Below are 17754 nucleotides of genomic sequence, written 5' to 3'. Positions count from 1 at the left end.
GAAATGAGCTGAAAACCCAGCTGGTCCATGCGAGGTCAGTTTCAACTTCTAAGAGGGTTGTATAGGTACCTGGATGGCAGGGGTACAGGAGCAGACAGTTTAAATAGTTCAACACAAACCAGATGGGCCAAAGGGCCTGATTCTGTGTTGTGCTTTTCTATGACAGTGACAAGAACCTGAAATAATATGATTATTCTTTTAATTCCTTTTAACAGCTGTGCGGACCAACCATTCATCTGGGCAGGAAACGTTTACATGGCTTCAAAACTGTGGCACTTTACATTGACAGTAGATAAAAGAAAATCCCAGCTGCACGTCAACAAAGGGTATTTGTGTGAGAGTGTTCAGTTACTTTGCGGACAGGCACTCTTGCTGCTCAGTGGGAACAGAGAATAATACAGAGAACAGAGAACAGTGAGTCAGACTGAACCTGGTCACAGATTGGAGACGGCAGAAATGCCCCATTCTTATCGAGACAGGAAGGACATCAGAGAGTTTGATGATCATTCCAGATAGCTGCACTGTGCCCAGTTAGAAGATGATTTCTCTCTCCAACTTGGGTTGAACCTCACTGTAACAGTGTGATGCCAGATCACACCTTGACAACTCAAGTAATCTCGTCTGAAATATTGTCCTTCACCCATTGATGTACTATAAATCTTTTTCAGGTTAAAAACGACAAGGATATTATCTACGGGGAGGTCGAACACAGCACGCTGCTTTTTTGTCTATGTCCAGATATTTAAGAAGTGGAACAAGGGATTCTCTCGATCATCATTCCTACTCAGACTGTGGGGAGTGATTCACTCGATCATCATTCCTACTCAGACTGTGGGGAGTGATTCACTCGATCATCATTCCTACTCAGACTGTGGGGAGTGATTCACTCAATCATCATTCCTACTCAGGCTGTGGGGAGTGATTCACTCGATCATCATTCCTACTCAGACTGTGGAGAGTGATTCACTCGATCATCATTCCTACTCAGACTGTGGGGAGTGATTCACTCGATCATCATTCCTACTCAGACTATGGGGAGTGATTCACTTGATCATCATTCCTACTCAGTCTGTAGGGAGTGATTCACTCGATCATCATTCCTACTCAGACTGTGGGGAGTGATTCACTCAATCATTATTCCTATTCGGACTGTGGGGAGTGATTCATTGATCATCTGACTGACTGGCATGCTGTCAATTTACACGGAGGGAATCCATTTATCTGCTCAGACTGTGGGAATGGATTCAGTCGGTCACTTCAACTGAAGGTACATCAGCTGGATCACCATGGGCAAGGCCATTCACCTGTTCTGTGGGTGAGAATGGATTGAGACGGTCTTCCTGCCTGTTGGATACACCAGTCAGTGCACATTGAATTTGCGGGGAAGGATTCAGTCAGTCATCTGATCTAATGGCTCACCAGCGAGTTCACACTGGGGAGTGGCCGTTCACCTGCTCGGACTGTGGGAAGGGATTCACGTTGTCAGCTCACCTACTGAGACATCAGTCAGTTCACACTGGTGAGAGGCCGTTCTCCTGCTCTGACTGCAGGAAAACATTCACTTCGTCATCTGAACTTAAGGTACATCAACGAGCTCACACTGGGGAGAAGCCGTTCATCTGCTCAGACTGTGGGAAAGGATTCAGTTCATCATCTAACCTTAAAGTGCATCAGCGAGTTCACACTGGGGAGCAACCGTTCACCTGCTCAGACTGTGGGAAAGAATGCACTTCATCATTCCAACTTAAGATACACCAGCGAGTTCACACTGCGGAGAGGCCATTCACCTGCTCAGACTGTGGGAAAGGATTCACTTCATCATCTAATCTAAAGCTACATCAGCGAGTTCACACTGGGGAGAGGCCGTTCACCTGCTCAGACTGTGGGAAGGGATTCGCGTTGTCCTCTCACCTACTGAGACATCAGTTAGTACACACTGGTGAGAGGCCGTTCACCTGCTCAGAGTGTGGGAAAAGATTCACTTCGTCATCTCAACTTAAGGTACATCAGCGAGTTCACACTGGTGAGAGGCCGTTCACCTGCTCAGACTGTGGGAAAGGATTCACTCAGTCATCCCACCTACAAGCACATCAGCAAGTTCACACTGGGGAGAGGTCGTTCACCTGCTTAGACTGTGGGAAGGCGTTCACACTGTTTGCTACCCTACAAGCACACCGGTCAGTTCACACTGGGGAGAAGACATTCACCTGCTCAGACTGTGGGAAAGGAGTCACTTCGTCATATAAACTTAAGGTACATCAGCGCGTTCACACTGGGGAGAGGCCATTCACCTGCTCAGACTATGGAAAAGGATTCACTCAGTCATCCCACCTGCGAGCACACTACTCAGTTCACACCAGGGAGACTCTGGACACCTGCTCGGACTTTGGGAAGAGATTCTCTCAGCCAAATCAACCAAATGTGCATCATTGAGTTCACACAGGAGAGACCATTCACTGGATGTGTGTCAATCACCGTTGCTGAATGCAACTTCGAGAGTGACTGTCGGTGCTGAACTCTGCAATTATTGCTGCTGCTCACCACACCCAGTTCTGCACCCTGGTCACTGGGCATGGGAGGAGTTTCTTCTGCTGCATATTCACCTTTAATGGGACTGGAGTTTGATATTCTGGATATGTGCAAATAAATCAGTTCTATTTTAAACTCTGTCTTTGGTACTTAGTGAATTTATAACACACCTCATGTACAGTAGAGAGTCAACTCAGGCTGCCTGGACCTTGCCAGAGTTTCAACTACACGACAGTCCTTTTAAATCCTCCCCTGTTGTTCCCCTCTCGCTCTCCCTGTGGGATGGGTTCCAAACAGTCATCACTCTGTGGGTGAAGAGGTTTCCCTTGAATTCTCTGCAGACTGAAGAAGTCGAGCTGACTGCAGTTCTGTCTCAGATGTCCTTTGTCCCTCTAATCTCTGGGCTCAGGAAGAATGACATTGGGAGTTAACCTCCTTATTTAGGGCTCATTTCCACATTATGGGTCATTTTCCCTGCTTCTAAAGTGTTGTTAGAGAACACCACTGTCCTCTAAAGACTGAAAGCAGAATGGGAAACCATCTGTTGGATGTTCAACGGAGCAGGGTCAGAAACCAGAGGCAGGTCTGCACAGGGCAGAGTGTGGGGCTCCGGGAAATGGTTGGGGTAAGAACGGATCATGAGAAGGGAATCAGCAGCAGGGAGTGGAAACGAATAACAGAGTAGGGACATGTCGAAGCTGATTGACAGAAAATAATTCGGTTGTCTGACTGATGACACAAGCAATACCTGTTGTGAGGTGCTCCATTGGTCGAGGGAAATGTGGGTGTTGGGAATGGTTATATCTATTGAGGGAGTTAGTCCTGCTTGTTTATCCCGTAATATAATTTCTGGATGGTTATTATATAACCATATAACAATTACAGCATGGAAACAGGCCTTCTCAGTCCTTCTAGACCATGCTGAAAGCTTACTCTCATCTAGTCCCACCAACCTGCACTCAGCCCATAACCCTCCATTTCTTTCATGTCGATATACCTGTACATTTTTTTTAAATATCGAACCTGCTTCTACCACTTCTACTAGAAGCTCCTCCACACAACTACCACTCTCTGAGTAAAGAAGTTCCCACTCGTGTTACCCCTAAACTTTTTCCCCCTAACTCTCAACTCAAGTCCTTGTGTTTCAATCTCCCCTACTCTCAATGGAAAAAGCCTATCCACATCAAATCCATCTATCCCCATCTAAATTTTAAATACCTCTATTGAGTCCCCCCTCAACCTTCTATACTCCAAAGAATAAAGACCTAACTTGTTCAACCTTTTTCTGTAACTTAGGTGTTGAAACCCAGGTAACATTCTAGTAAATCTTTTCCGTATTCTCTCAATTATATTGAAATCTTTCCTATAATGCGATGAACAGAACTGCACACAATACTCCATATTTGGCCTGAACAATGCCTTGTATAATTTTAACATTACATCCCAACTCCTATACTCACTGCTCTGATTTGTAAAGGCCAGCATACCAAAAGCTTTCTTCACCACCCTATCCACATGAGATTCCACCTTCAGGGAACAATGCACCATTATTCCTTGATCACTCTGTTCTGTTGCATTCCTCAGTGCCCTACCATTTACCATATATGTCCTATTTTGATTAGACCTACCAAAATGTAGCGCCTCACTCTTAACAACATTAACCTCCATCTGCCATCTTTTTGTCCACTCTTCTAACTGGCTTAAATCTCTCTACAAGCTTTGAAAACCTACTTCATTATCCACAACGCCACCCATCTTTGTATCATCTGCTTACTTACTAATCCAATTTACCGCCCCATCATCCAGATCATTAATGTATATGACAAACAACACTGGACCCAGTACTGATCACTGAGGCACAACACTAACCTGACAAACAGTTATCCACCACTACTCTCTGGCATCTCCCATCCAGCCACTGTTGAATCCATTTTACTACTTCAATATTAATACCTAATGATTGAACCTTCCTAACTTCCTTCCGTGTGGAATCTTGTCAAAGGACTTACTGAAGTCCCTATAGACAACATCCACTGCTTTACCCTCGTCAACTTTCCTAGTAACCACTTCAAAAAGTTCAATGCGGCTTGTCAAACATGATCTTTCATGCACAAATCCATGTTGACTGTTCTTAATCAGACCCTGTCTAATCAGATAATTATATATCATATCTAAGAGAATTTTCCATTAATTTACCCACCACTGACGTCAAACTTACAGGCCCATCATTGCTAGGTTTACTCTTAGAACCCTTTTTAAACAATGGAACAACATGAGCAATTCGCCAATCTTCTGGCACCATCCCCGTTTCTAATGACATTTGAAATATTTCCGTCAGAGCTCCTGCTATTTCTACACTAACTTCCCTCAAGGTTCTAGGGAATATCCTATCAGGAACCAGAGACTTGTCCACTTTTATATTCCTTAAAAGCTCCTGTACTTCCTCTTCTTTAATTATCAGAGTTTCCATAACTACCGTACTTGTTTCTCTTACCTTACACAATTCAATATCCTTCTCCTTAGTGAATACCAATGAAAATCATTTTTCAAAATCTCCCCCATAGCTGTCAACGCTGATTCTCTAAGGGACCAATTCTATCCCTCACTATCGTTTTGCTATTAATATAACTGTAGAAACCCTCTGGATTCATTTTCACCTTACTTGCCAAAGCAGCCTCAGATCCTCTTTTAGCTTTTCTAATTACTTTCTTAAGATTCTTTTTACATTCTTTATATTCCTCGAGCACCTCATTTGCTCCATGCTGATAAAGATTCTGTACCCTCAAAATTTCACCTTTAAATGAACTCCATTTCTTTGTTATATCCTACCCATAAACTAATTGTCCCAATCCACTCCTAAATCTTTTCGCATCTCATCAAAGTTAACCTTTCTCCAATCAAAAATCTCAACCCTAGGTCCAGTCCTATCCTTCTCCATAATTATATTGAAACTAATGGTATTGTGATCACTGGACCCGAAGTGCTCCCCAACACATACCTCCATCACCTGACCTATCTCATTCCCAGCAGGAGATCCAACACTGCCACTTCTCTAGTTGGTACCTCCATGTATTGCTGCAAAAACCTATCCTGCACACATTTTACAAACTCGAAACCATCCATCCCTTTTACAGTATGGGCTTCCCTGTCTATGTGTGGAAAATTAAAATCAGCCACAATCACAACCTTGTGCTTACTACAAATATCTGCTATCTCCTTACAGATTTGCTCCTCCAATTCTCGCTCCCCATTATGTGGTCTATAATACACCCCTATAAGTGTTACTACACCTTTCCCATTCCTCAATTCCACCCAAGTAGTCTCCCTAGACGGGCCCTCTAATCTGTCCTGTCAAAACACCACTGTAATATTTTCTCGGACAAGCAATACAATGCCTCACCCTCTTGCCCCTCCGATTCTTTCACACCTTAAACAACGAAATCTAGGGATATTTAGTTGCCAATCACACCTGTCTTGCAACCATGTTTCACTAATAGCTACATCATATTTCCATGTCTCAATCCATGCTCTAAGCTAATCCACCTATCTGACAATGCTCGAGCATTAAAATAGATGCATTTAAGAAACTCTCCACCTCTTCCTCTCTGCTTATCCCTAACGGTGCACGCAACTTTATTATCTTTTTGTTTTCTTTCTCCCCTACATCTTCGGTCTGAACCCTCCTACATCAGGGAGGAAGTTCAAATCACCTCTGTGTTAAAAGTCTAACCATCACGGTGACTGAAGGCAGCTGCAGGTTCATGAGGGACTGTTACTGTCAGATTCTGCAGTTCTTGCGGCTGCTCATCGCACCCAGGACTGAACCCTGGTCACTGAGCATTGGAGGAGTCTGTTCTGCTGATGTCAGTCTTAAACTAGACTGGTGTTTAATATTGTGGATCTGTGAAAGTTAAAACAGTTTTGTATAAAATCCCGTGTTTCAGGTACTTACTGTCTCTACCACACTCACAATGTCAACTAGAAAGGCCACTCGGCCCATCTGGTTCCTGCCCATGTTTCTGTTCCATATCCGTATATCAAAATCTACCCCTGCCGTTCCCCTCTCACTCTCCCTGAGGTGACAGGTTGCAACTAGTCACCACTCCGTGGAATAGAAGATTTCCCTCGAATTTCATAGAATCACAGAAATCTATTTTCCTAAGCTCCATGTACCTATCCAAGAGTCCCTTAAGAGACCCTATTGTATCCGCCTCTACCACCGTCGCTGGCAGTGCATTCCACACACACACCACTCTTTGCTTAAAAAACATTGCTCTGATATCTCCTCTGTACCTACTTCCAAGCAGCTTAAACCTATTCCCCCTCGTGTTAGCCATTTTCCTACTGGGAAAAAGCCTCTGGCTATCCACAGGACCAATGCCTCTTATCATCTTATACACCTGAATGATTGTCTCCGGGGTGAATAAGACGATGAGCTCACTGTGGTTGTGACGTTCTCGACCGTCGCCCATCTCTCCCCCTCCCCGTTCCCCCTCCCCTCCCTCTCTCCCTCCCCCCTCCCCTCCCCCTCTCCCTCTCCCGCCCCCTCACCCTTTGTGTTTTACGTCAAAGAACTCAATCAGGCACTAAAAACGCACTCGCAGTAAACGAACCTGCAGTCTCGTAACACAATACACCTCTAAAGTCTGACAGCTGTCTAGCGAGTGAATCTTCGATGGTGCAGAGTCAGAAACCAAAGAGTTGCCAGATTGAGTCAGGCTTTGGGGCTGCAAAGAGAGTTGGGGTCTAGAGTTTACGAGGAGGAGGAATCAGACCAGCTGGATGTGGCTACAAAAGAAAGATTAGAAGCATTTGGAAACTGGTTGATCGAAAAAAAAAGGTGGTTAATTTCTGCAAAATACTGGTGGAAATCAACAGTCAGGCAGCAATTGTGAAGAGGAATAAAAAGACAACGTTTACACCGAGCCCTTTCAGCATGCCTAGCCTGTGTACTCCGCTGCTTAGTTGCTGCTTGAACTGCAGAGTTCCTCCAGCATTTTGTGTGTGTGCGTCTCTGTATTCCAAGCAACTGCAGAATCTCCTGTGTTTTATAACTGCATTTTACTTTGGCATTCGATAGGCATTGATATTGAGTATATTGCTTATGGGAGCCGCTTTCTGCGGTAAAACAGCTGCAGATTTTTCGATGCACACGAAAAAATAAGGTATGGACCTTGAACCGGTACCTGCACAAATCTTTAATGGCACCGTGATTACCCATAGGGCCATGAGTTTAAAATTTCGCCGTCGTTGAGGCACCGATGAAATGCGCAGGCGTCAGGCTGAGGACGTCCCCGAATATCACGCATGCGCACAGTACACTGAAGGCCTTGAAAACGTCGGATGGAGGTAAGAGTGATTCTCCGTGTTTTTCTCTGAAACACCGACTTCAGAACGATTCCTGTGAAATCCGGACATCACAGTCCGCAATCCCGGGACAGTCCTGCCCTCTTCCCTCTCTCTCAGCCTCACGATCCGTACACGGGCCCCGGGGAGCTCCCGGCTGATGAGGGAATGGGAACCGATGGATCTCTCAGACAGAGCTGAGCTCCAGCTATCTAAATGCAAGGATCAGGAACTCGGAGAAAGGGAACAAAATCTTTTACATCACCAGTTGAGAAATTCGCCTTTGTTCAATCACTGACAAGAGAAAATCTGCAGAGGCTGGAAATCCAAGCAACACACACAAAATGCCGGAGGAACTCAGCATTAGTACTCTTTTCCGTAGATGCTGCCCGGCCTGCTGAGTTCCTCCAGCATTTTGTGTATGTTGCTTGTTCCACCTCCTTTTGTTCTGGACTTTTCAACCCGTGACGACATGTTTTGTACCATTCTCTCTGGAAGATAATGATATCAAACACCTTTGCCCTGGGCAACAAGTAGCTTTCACTTCACAAATGTGCCAGACTCCAGTGAGACAGACTACTGCCCTTCCCTTCATATTCATTGGGATTTCATTCACTGAGTTCACCACCGTCAGTCATTGGGGGAGACTTCAGGGGAAATATTTATGTACAATACAGAAACTGGTGATACCTGTGTGTATTGTGGTGATGCAAAAGTTGTTGGAGAGTTTACAAGAGGGAAGAATTGGAGTGATATTTGGAAATCTGACTTTTTAAAGCATAATTTAGCAAGCAAACCACTTATGGACAAAGTGCAAAAGCACTGGAGAGAAAATCCTTCATTACCCGTTACAGGCCTGTGACATGGTGTGAGAGGGCAGATGAACTGGATCGAGCCCAGAGGAGATCACAGTTCTTACAGACAGTGATTTGCTGGCTGTTAAAATGAATACCTCTCTATATAAAATTCGCAGTGCACATGTCGTCACTGGGTAAAAGAATGCACAGTACAAGATTTCTGTGCACACTGGTCATTACAAATTAGAGGGGACATTGGTGTGGAGAACTCCAGTGTCCCAGACACCCTCACCTACAAGATGTGCACCCAGCTGCACTTTGAGGAGTTGGAGCTGAAAATGGATGAATTTTGGATCATCCAGCAGTTGGAGGGGGTGATAGATATGACATGAAGAGAGGTGAGTTACACCCAAGGTGCAGGAGACAGGAAACTAGGTGAGAGACATGAAGGGAAATGAAGTTAAATAGCCATCGCAGAGTACTCTTGTTGCCATCCCACACAACAGCCAGGTGGGCCGCTTTAGAAACTGTTGGGGATGGAGGGATTACCTGGCAGAGGAAAGTCAAACGGGTGATAGGGGATTCGTTAGTTAGGGGAACAGAACAGAGGGGATAAAAGGTCAGTTTTGATGGTGTCAAAAGGACCTGACAAGTGTGGTTTGGGATAGGCCGTTTTCTGGCAAAGGAGTACTTGGTAAGCGGGAGGCCTTCAGAAGAGACATTTTTGGGAGTGTAGAGTTCGTATGCTGAAAGGTAACTGGTGCAGGGAGCCTTGGTTTTCAAGAGATATTGAGGCCCCCGATATTTTGTTCCTCTAAATGCCTCAGACTGTTGGGTGCTACCAAGACTCATTAATGACAACAGTATCATAATTCCACCCCCGAGCTCATCGGACTTATTTTTAGTCGTCTTCTGTTGGTTTCTAAAAGCTTCCAATAGTTTTTGCTCTTTTGTTTGCCCTCTCTTTGGCTTTTATGTTGGCTTTGGCTTCTCATTTCAGCCACGGTTGTGTCTTCCTGCCTTTACAATGCTTCCACTTCTTTGGGATGTATCGATCACTCAGCTCCTGAATTGCTCCCAGAAACTCCAGCCATTGTTGCTCCGTTGTCACTCCTATCTTTCCCTTCCAAGCAAGTTTAGCCAGCTTCTGTCACAGAAACATGGAGAAGTTCAGTACGGAAACAGGCTATTTGCCCAATCCATTCAATGCCAAACAAACATTTAAACTGTCTAATGCAACTAACTGCACCGGGACCATCGCCCGCCATACCCCTACCATCCAGGCTCCCATCCAAACTTCTTTTAAATGGTGAAACCGAACTCATATTCACCACTTGTGCTGGCATCTCACTGCACGCTCTCACGACCATTTCAGTAAAGAGCTTTTCCAAATGTTCCCATTAAATTTTCACTTCCCCGCTTACCCATGATCTATGGTTGTCATCGCACCCATCCTCAGTGGAAAAAGCTGCTTACCTGTACCCTATCTATACTGTCATAACGTTGTCTATTCCCAACAAATCCTCAAAGATATGTATAATATCTTTGTTTATGTTTAGAGCCTTTTTCAGATGTATAGGATGATGAGGGACACTGATCGTGTGGATAGCTAGAGGTTTTTACCCCAGGGCTGAAATGGCTAATGTGAGGGAGCATAGTTTCAAGGTGCTTGAAAGTTGATATGGAGGGGATGTCAGGGGTAACTTTATTTACACTGAGAGTTGTGGGTGCATAGAACGGATTGCAGGCTATTTGTGTGAGAGTGTTTCAGTTACTTTGGGGCCAGGAACCCATGCAGCTCAGTGGGAACAGGGAACAATACCAACGGAGAGAGTCAAACTGAGCCAGGTCACAGATTGGAGACGGCATTCTTAAAGAGACAGGAAGAGCATCAGGGAATTGATGGTCATTCCAGATACCAGCACTGTGCCCAGTTAAAGGTGATTTCTCTCTCCAACTTGGGTTAAACTTCACTGAAACAGTGTGATGCCAGCTCACACCTTGACAACTCAAGGAATCTCATCTGAAATGTTGTCCTACACCCATTGATGGATTTTGTAAATCTTTTTACAGGTTAAAAATGACAAGGAATTTGCCTACGGGAATCTCGAACACAACACGCTAGTTTTGCTATCTCTGTCCAGATATTTAAGAAGTGGAGCAAGAGATTCACTCGATCATCCTTCCTGCTCAGACGGTAGGTAGGGATTCACTCAATCATCTGACCAACTGACATGCCTATTAGTTTACATGGGGGGAGCCCATTCATCTGCTCAGACAGTGGGAATGGATTCACTCGGTCATCTCAACTGAAGGTACATCAGCAAGTTCACACTGGGCAAGGCCATTCACCTGTTCTGTGAGTGAGAAGGGATTCAGTTGGTCTTCCCACCTGCGGACACACCAGTCAGTTCACACTGGGCAGAGGCTGGTCATCTGAGGAATTTGTGGAGAAGGATTGACTCGGTCATCTGTCCTAATGGCTCACCAGCGAGTTCACACCGGGGAGAGGCCGTTCACCTGCTCGGACTGTGGGAAAGGATTCACTTCCACATATAAGTTACTGAGACACCAGTCAGTTCACACCGGGGAGAGGCCATTCACCTGCTCAGACTGTGGGAAGGGATTCGCTCAGACATCTCAACTGAAGGTACATCAGCGAGTTCACACTGGGGAGAGGCCATTCACCTGCTCAGACTGTGGGAAGGGATTCGCTCAGTCATCTCAACTGAAGGAACATCAGCAAGTTCACACTGGGGAGAGGCCATTCACCTGCTTGGACTGCGGGATGGGATTCATTTCATCATATAAGTTACTGAAACACCGGTCAGTTCACACCGGAGAGTGGCCGTTCACCTGCTCAGACTGCGGAAAGGGATTCACTGAGTTACCTCAACTTCAGGTACATCAGCGAGTTCACACCAGAGAGAGGCCATTCACCTGCTCAAACTGTGGGAAGGGATTCGCTCAGTCATCTCAACTGAAGGTACATCAGCGAGTTCACACTGGAGAGTGGCCAATAACCTGCTCGGACTGTGGGATAGGATTCGCTTCGTCATCCCATTTGAAGATACATCAGCGAGTTCACACTGGTGAGAGGCCGTTCACCTGCTCAGACTGTGGGAAGGGATTCACTTCATCATCCCATCTGAAGATACATCAGCGAGTTCACACTGGGGAGAGGCCATTCACCTGCTCAGACTGTGGGAAGGGATTCATTTCATCATCCCATCTGAAGGTACATCAGCGAGTTCACACTGGGGAGAGGCCGTTCACCTGCTCGGACTGTGGGAAAGGATACTCTCAGTTATCTCAACTGAAGGCACACCAGGGAGTTCACACCGGCGAGTGGCCAATCACCTGCTCGGACTGCGGGAAGGGATTTGCTTCGTCATCCCATCTGAAGATACATCAGCGAGTTCATACCGGAAAGTGGCCAATCACCTGCTCAGACTGTGGGAAGGGATTCCCTTCGTTATCCCAACTGAAGATACATCAGCGAGTTCACACTGGTGAGAGACCATTCACCTGCTCAGACTGTGGGAAGGGATTCACTCGATCATCCCATCTGCAGATACATCAGCGAGTTCACACTGGTGAGAGGCCGTTCACTTGCTCAGTCTGTGGGAAGGGTTTCACTTCGTCATCCCAACTGAAGGTACATCAGCAAGTTCACACTGGGGAGAGGCCGTTCACTTGCTCAGAGTGTGGGAAGGGATTCACTCGGTCATCCCAACTACTGGCACACCAGCAAGTTCACACTGGGGAGTGGCCTTTCACCTGCTCAGAATGTGGGAAGGGATTCACTAAGTCATCCACCTTACTGGTACATCGGCGAGTTCACACTGGGGAGAAGCCGTTCACTTGCTCAGAATGTGGGAAGGGATTCACTCAGTCATCCATCCTAAAGGCACACCAGCGCCTTCACACTGGGTAGAGACCAATATGCTTGGACTTTGGGAAGAAATTCTCTCAGCCAAAACAACCAGTGTGCATCATTGAGTTCACACTGGGGAGAGGCCGTTCACCTGCTGTGAATGTAGGAAGCAATTCACTCAGTCATCTAATGTTATGTAGCTTCCAGTTGTGCTGGCAACTTAACAGAGGGGGTTATAGCCCCCAGTCTGGCCAAACTGAAGAATCTCGTTTGGGTGGATACTGAGCGATGTGTCCCCTGTGTAATCTGCCCTTGGGGTTCATACTCTCTGTGGACTGTCTCCTTAAAGTGCAAAGAGAACCGAGACTGACCTTGGACACGCTGTTGGATTTCTGCAGAAGTGCTGGGTTGCTATGGTGACCAGCTAATGTTTATGTTCTGTGTGGTTAAGCAAGGTCAGAATGATCCTTTACCAACACAGAACAAGCAAGCGACTTCTTACAGAGAAGTCTATTATCCCCCCTCCCCCCCATCTTGTGAACTAAATTGAATCTACCACATCATTGTAAGACAATGTCGTTTACCACCTTGGTTTTGGATTTTATATACAGGTGGCTCCCGTTTTTCGGACGTTCGCTTTACGACAGCTCACTGTTACGAAAGACCTACATTAGTACCTGTTTTTGCTAACCAAAGAGGATTTTCACTTTTACGATAAAGATGATGCCTGCTTTATACGTGAGTTTACCCCGAGAAAGACTAGGGTGACCGTGAAGCCTTGTGCGGCAGTTGTGTACGCATGCGTGCACGTGCCGATTTTTTTTCTCTCCAAATCGATTTCAGTTCACTATCTTCCCGATTTTCAGTGAAACTACACCGTACATACAATATTTCTACTTTATCATTCCTACTTTTACTATAGGTTAGTGTTATTTTAGGTTTTATGTGCTATTTGGTATGATTTGGTGGGTTTTCTTTGGGTCTGGGAACATCCAAAATCTTTTCCCATTTAGATTAATGGTAATTGCTTCTTCACTTCATGACATTTCGGCTTACAAATGGTTTCATAGTAACACTCTAGCTTTAGATACCGGGGGAAACCTGTATTCACACCTATATATGCATAACATTGCTAACCCTTGGATTATCTGGTTTAAGTTCACTATTATTAGTAGTTACCAATAAAATTTTGTTTGTTAACTGCAAAACTAGACTCCAAGTGTGTTTAATTGTTGCTGGTAGTTTTATTGGTTTGCGTCTGTGTGACACCTGAAGTAACAAATTGTACATAATATGTGATTAAACTATTAAGATTTATAATTCTTACTTTGACCAGAGGGTTAGTAAAGAAAACAAAAAAAAAGAAAAAGGGCCCAGTCTCTCCATTCACGTCTTCTCATCTCTCCCCAGCAAAAGGCCATGAAAATCTCTCTTCCAGACTCACAAGAAAGAACATTTCTCTCATTGGATAGTCCCACACTCCAAAACCCTGTTATCTCTAGTCGTAACCTAAACATTGCTGCTGCAGGGAAGCCATTGCCTCAGCAGTGAAACCTTACAGTGTGTTACACTTGTGACACACTACCAGGTTCAAACTGGGGAGATAGTTTCAATGAGCTGCATGCTGGATATTTGTCCATCATCGTTGCTGAATGCAATTTCGAGAGCGACTATTGCTGCTGAAATCTGCAATTATTGCTGCTGCTCACCACACCCAGTTCTGCACCCTGGTCACTGGGCATGGGAGGTGTTTCTTCTGCTGCACATTCACCTTTAATGGGGCTGGAGTTTAATATTCTGCATCTGTGACAAATAAACCAGTTCTATTATAAACTCTGTCTTTGGTGCTTAGTGAATTTATAACACAACTGGTGTACTCAGGCCTGCTGAACCCGGCCAGTGAATCTGTTCCACATCAGTCCATTTAAATCCTCCCCTGTTGTTTCCCTTGAATTCTCTGCAGACTGAAAAAGTCGAGATGACTGCAGTTCTAATCTCTGGGCTGATGAAGAATGACATTGTTCGTTAACCTCCTTAATCACAACTTATTTCCACATTATGACTCATTTTCGCTGCTTCTAAAGGGTTGTTGGAAACACCACTGTCCTCTAAAGACTTAAATTGGATTGGGAAACCATAAGTAGGATGTTCAAAGGAGCAGGGTCAGAAACCAGAGGCGGGTCTGCACAGGGCAGAGTTTGGGACTCTGGACGATGGTTCTGGTAAGAACGTATGATGAGGAGAAAGGAATCAACAGTGGGGCATGGCAACGAATGACAGAGTAGCAACACTTGGACGTTAATTGGCAGACAAAATAATTTTGTTATCTGACTGATGAACAATGCCTGTGGTGAGAGGCCCCATTGGTCGAGGCACATGTGTGTGTTGAGAATGGTTATACCTATTGAGGGAGTTATTCTTGCTTGTTTATCCTGTAATATTATATCTGAATGGTTATTTGAGATGATCCTATCTCTAATAATGTATTAATTATCATATAAATTGTGAGATTATGTCCTTAACTGAATCAGGCTTGAATTTATAGTGCCTTAATGAAGTTACCGTGGTCATTCATCCATTTGTATTTTAAAGCAAGATTTTGGTGAATGACATTTTCCACTTGATTGTACCTGCATAAGTAATCAGACTGAGTTAAACTGCTGTAGGATCCTGGAATGTGTTGGATTGTGTCTGGTGTCTCTTGGCATTTTCTGCATTTAGTGTCTTGCTTGCTTGAATTCCATGTATTTCAGATTTTTTTCTTTTTCTTAAACACCTTGTCCTGTATTTCTGCAAGGAACCCCGCTGATTCTGGGAAGGGATCTCCAACTCTCAGTCAGGTGCTCGATGCTTCCTTCACACCATCTAGTCTGCTCAGATCGTTGGGATGTCTCCCATGGAGGGTCATACTCATTCCACTGGTTAATGTTTTCTTCCAGAGTGATGACTTATTGTTCTGAGTTGGCCTCTCATTTAAGTTTTCTGGTCTGTATTTCTTATCACGATTGCATATACACACATGGAGTGCTGAATCCTGTTTATTTTTGATGAAAATATATATTTAGGTTTTATCTGACTGTTGTGTGATTTTTTTTTCATGTGTGTTATTCCTGTTCCTCCTTGTGTCCAAGGTAGTCGTTAATCTAAGTGGGACTTCGTGTAAATAGACTTTTCTAAAGTCTCTTCAGTTCTTATTTGTCTTTGTAAATTTTACTGATTGAAATGGGACCAAGATATTTTCATTAAAAAAGTCAATCTCGGTATTGATGCAAGTGTTTATTGCCTTTGTTGTATTTGTTTCCTATTGAGCTCTGTTTGGCAGGTTTTTTTGAAGCCATGAACTAAATTTTGTCAAAGGTTTTATGGATTTCACACTACTTTCTATTGTCTTTGCTTGTTGATATTCCAGATACGTGGGTATCGAGTCATAAAGAAGAGTCTTGGCCAGGAATGTTGATTCCCATCCATAGATGCTGCTTGACATGCTGAGCTCCTCCAGCACTTTATGTGTCGTTCTCTCCATTTCTGGCATCTGCAGGTCCTCTCGTTTCCCAGATACTTATATGTTTCTTGAAATAACGAGCCGGTAGTAGGGCTGTGTGGCTCTTTTGGTAAAATATTAAATAAACTCATTATAACGAGGTTGTAAAGGGTTGGAAGATGTAGAATCTCTAGGTAGAATAATCGCCCCCTGTGGTGGGGATTTACAGACATTCACCACCCTCAGAGTGGAAACAATTCCCCTCATCTCAGTCCCGGGCAGTTCACCCCCTGTTTCAGAGACTGGGATCCCTAGTTCAACCGGTAATGAAGTTGTGCATGTCAATGTTCACCTCTCAGTCCTCGATACTCTAAATGAAAGGGTTATCACATTTGATCTTTCTTCATATGATGACCCCACCACACCAGGGATCATTCAGGTGAATCTTCATTGCACTCTCTATAACAAATACTCTCTAACCTCTTTGTTAATCCTCTATGGAATTTCCATATTCTTCAGCCCCGTGTTGCCCCAACCACTCACCTCCCACCCCTGTCACTATTTCCACCTTCCCACCTCCCCCCTCACCTGGATCCACCTCTCACTCCCCGGCTCTTGCCGCATCCCCACCCCTCACCTCTTTTCTCTGACTATTTCCCGTCCACTCTCGGTCCAGAGGGAGGGTCTCGGACCGAAATGTTGACGGTCCATTTCCCTCCACAGATGGTGTCCGACCCACTGAGTTCCTCCGGCAGTTTGTTCTTTGGTCTGTAAACCCGTGTTAGTGTGGGGAGCGGGATTTTACACCATATTCCAGGTACAATCTCAACAAAGCCCAAATAATTGTCACTTTGCCCGGACCATTGGCCCCGCTTGCAGGGCAACAGTCTGCCGGTGTTTGCCCCCCATGTGGTGAATCCCTCTGCTCGACACCACCGTGGGCTCAGATATTTCCACAGATGAGCCCCTCCTGTCCCCACCGGAACAAACATCCTGTCCGCCCCCTCTCTCACCATCTTCATCCTGTCAATACAATCCCTCCCTCCCCGGGGAACCGGCATCGAACCGACGGGCCGAGCGGTCTCCTCCTACCTCTCAGCGATACATCAGACTCCGGCCGCAGGAGACGCTTCACAAACGCCCCAACTGCCCTCGGAGGGAAATGGAAATAAATCAGAAAGCGGACTTTTACTTTGAGGTTTTCTCCGCTCTGAGGAGGCGGTCGGCGCTTGAGCGGGAGACGTACTCAGCGGGGTAATGCCCACTCGGCTTTTCCGCCTCCGTGACTGGTTGTAACCAGTGATTGACATCGCTTCGCACCAATGGGAATAACGTAGCTCCTGAATCCTCTGTTGACAGCGGTGGGAGAGGGGCTGGTCACGTGATTATTAGCCCAGCCGTTAAACCGATGAAGCTTGTGCACAGCAGCGCGTGGGTGACGTAAGACACCGCGCACGTGAGGGCAGATCCCGGTGTGGGGAGGCCATGTGTGACGTCTGGCGCGTGGGGGGGTAGGAGCTATGTGACGTCACCTGTGGGAGAGCGCAGGCATTTAAAAGCACCTTAATGGACTTTTCAGTGGGACAACAACATTAATCACGGGTTTCATCACTGAATCCAGAGTTGTTGGATGTAAAGTCCCCTGTTATGTGTCCGGCTGTGCCGTGTTGTTGGTGGAGTGGGCAGCGTGGTGTTTGTCCCGATTCGGGTCACAACACCAGAAT

The 17754-nt window shown here is 45.4% G+C and overlaps 2 protein-coding genes across 5 annotated transcripts in view; both read left to right on the top strand.

The window, feature by feature from the left end:
* Positions 1-15809, top strand: part of LOC132387976 (gastrula zinc finger protein xLCGF3.1-like) — a 45916-nt gene extending 30107 nt beyond the window's left edge. The window contains exon 4 of one of the 3 annotated variants that reach the window (XR_009510110.1): positions 15347-15809. Coding sequence is in view for 1 of the 3 variants with exons in the window: in XM_059960299.1 (XP_059816282.1) it covers positions 1411-2433 (1023 nt within the window). In the remaining 2 variants the exon portion in view is untranslated. Of the gene's footprint in view, positions 1-215; positions 307-668; positions 2665-15346 lie in introns of those variants that run through there. The other 2 variants (XR_009510107.1, XM_059960299.1) reach the window with 2 other exon arrangements.
* Positions 7832-12824, top strand: LOC132387975 (zinc finger protein 585A-like). 2 transcript variants are annotated; one of them, XM_059960295.1, is made up of 2 exons: positions 7832-7878; positions 10746-12824. In XM_059960295.1, exon 2 carries the CDS (start codon positions 11152-11154, stop codon positions 12607-12609), a length of 1458 nt encoding a protein of 485 aa, XP_059816278.1. In that variant the 5' UTR covers positions 7832-7878; positions 10746-11151; the 3' UTR covers positions 12610-12824. The 2 variants fall into 2 exon arrangements, with proteins under 2 accessions (XP_059816278.1, XP_059816279.1); XM_059960296.1 differs by lacking the exon at positions 7832-7878 and adding an exon at positions 9050-9070.
* Positions 15810-17754: the final 1945 nt, after the last annotated feature.

This window comes from Hypanus sabinus, unplaced genomic scaffold (genome assembly GCF_030144855.1).
Source record: "Hypanus sabinus isolate sHypSab1 unplaced genomic scaffold, sHypSab1.hap1 scaffold_246, whole genome shotgun sequence".
NCBI classification, from domain to species: Eukaryota; Metazoa; Chordata; class Chondrichthyes; order Myliobatiformes; family Dasyatidae; genus Hypanus; species Hypanus sabinus.
This window is presented reverse-complemented; position numbering and strand designations above follow the sequence as displayed.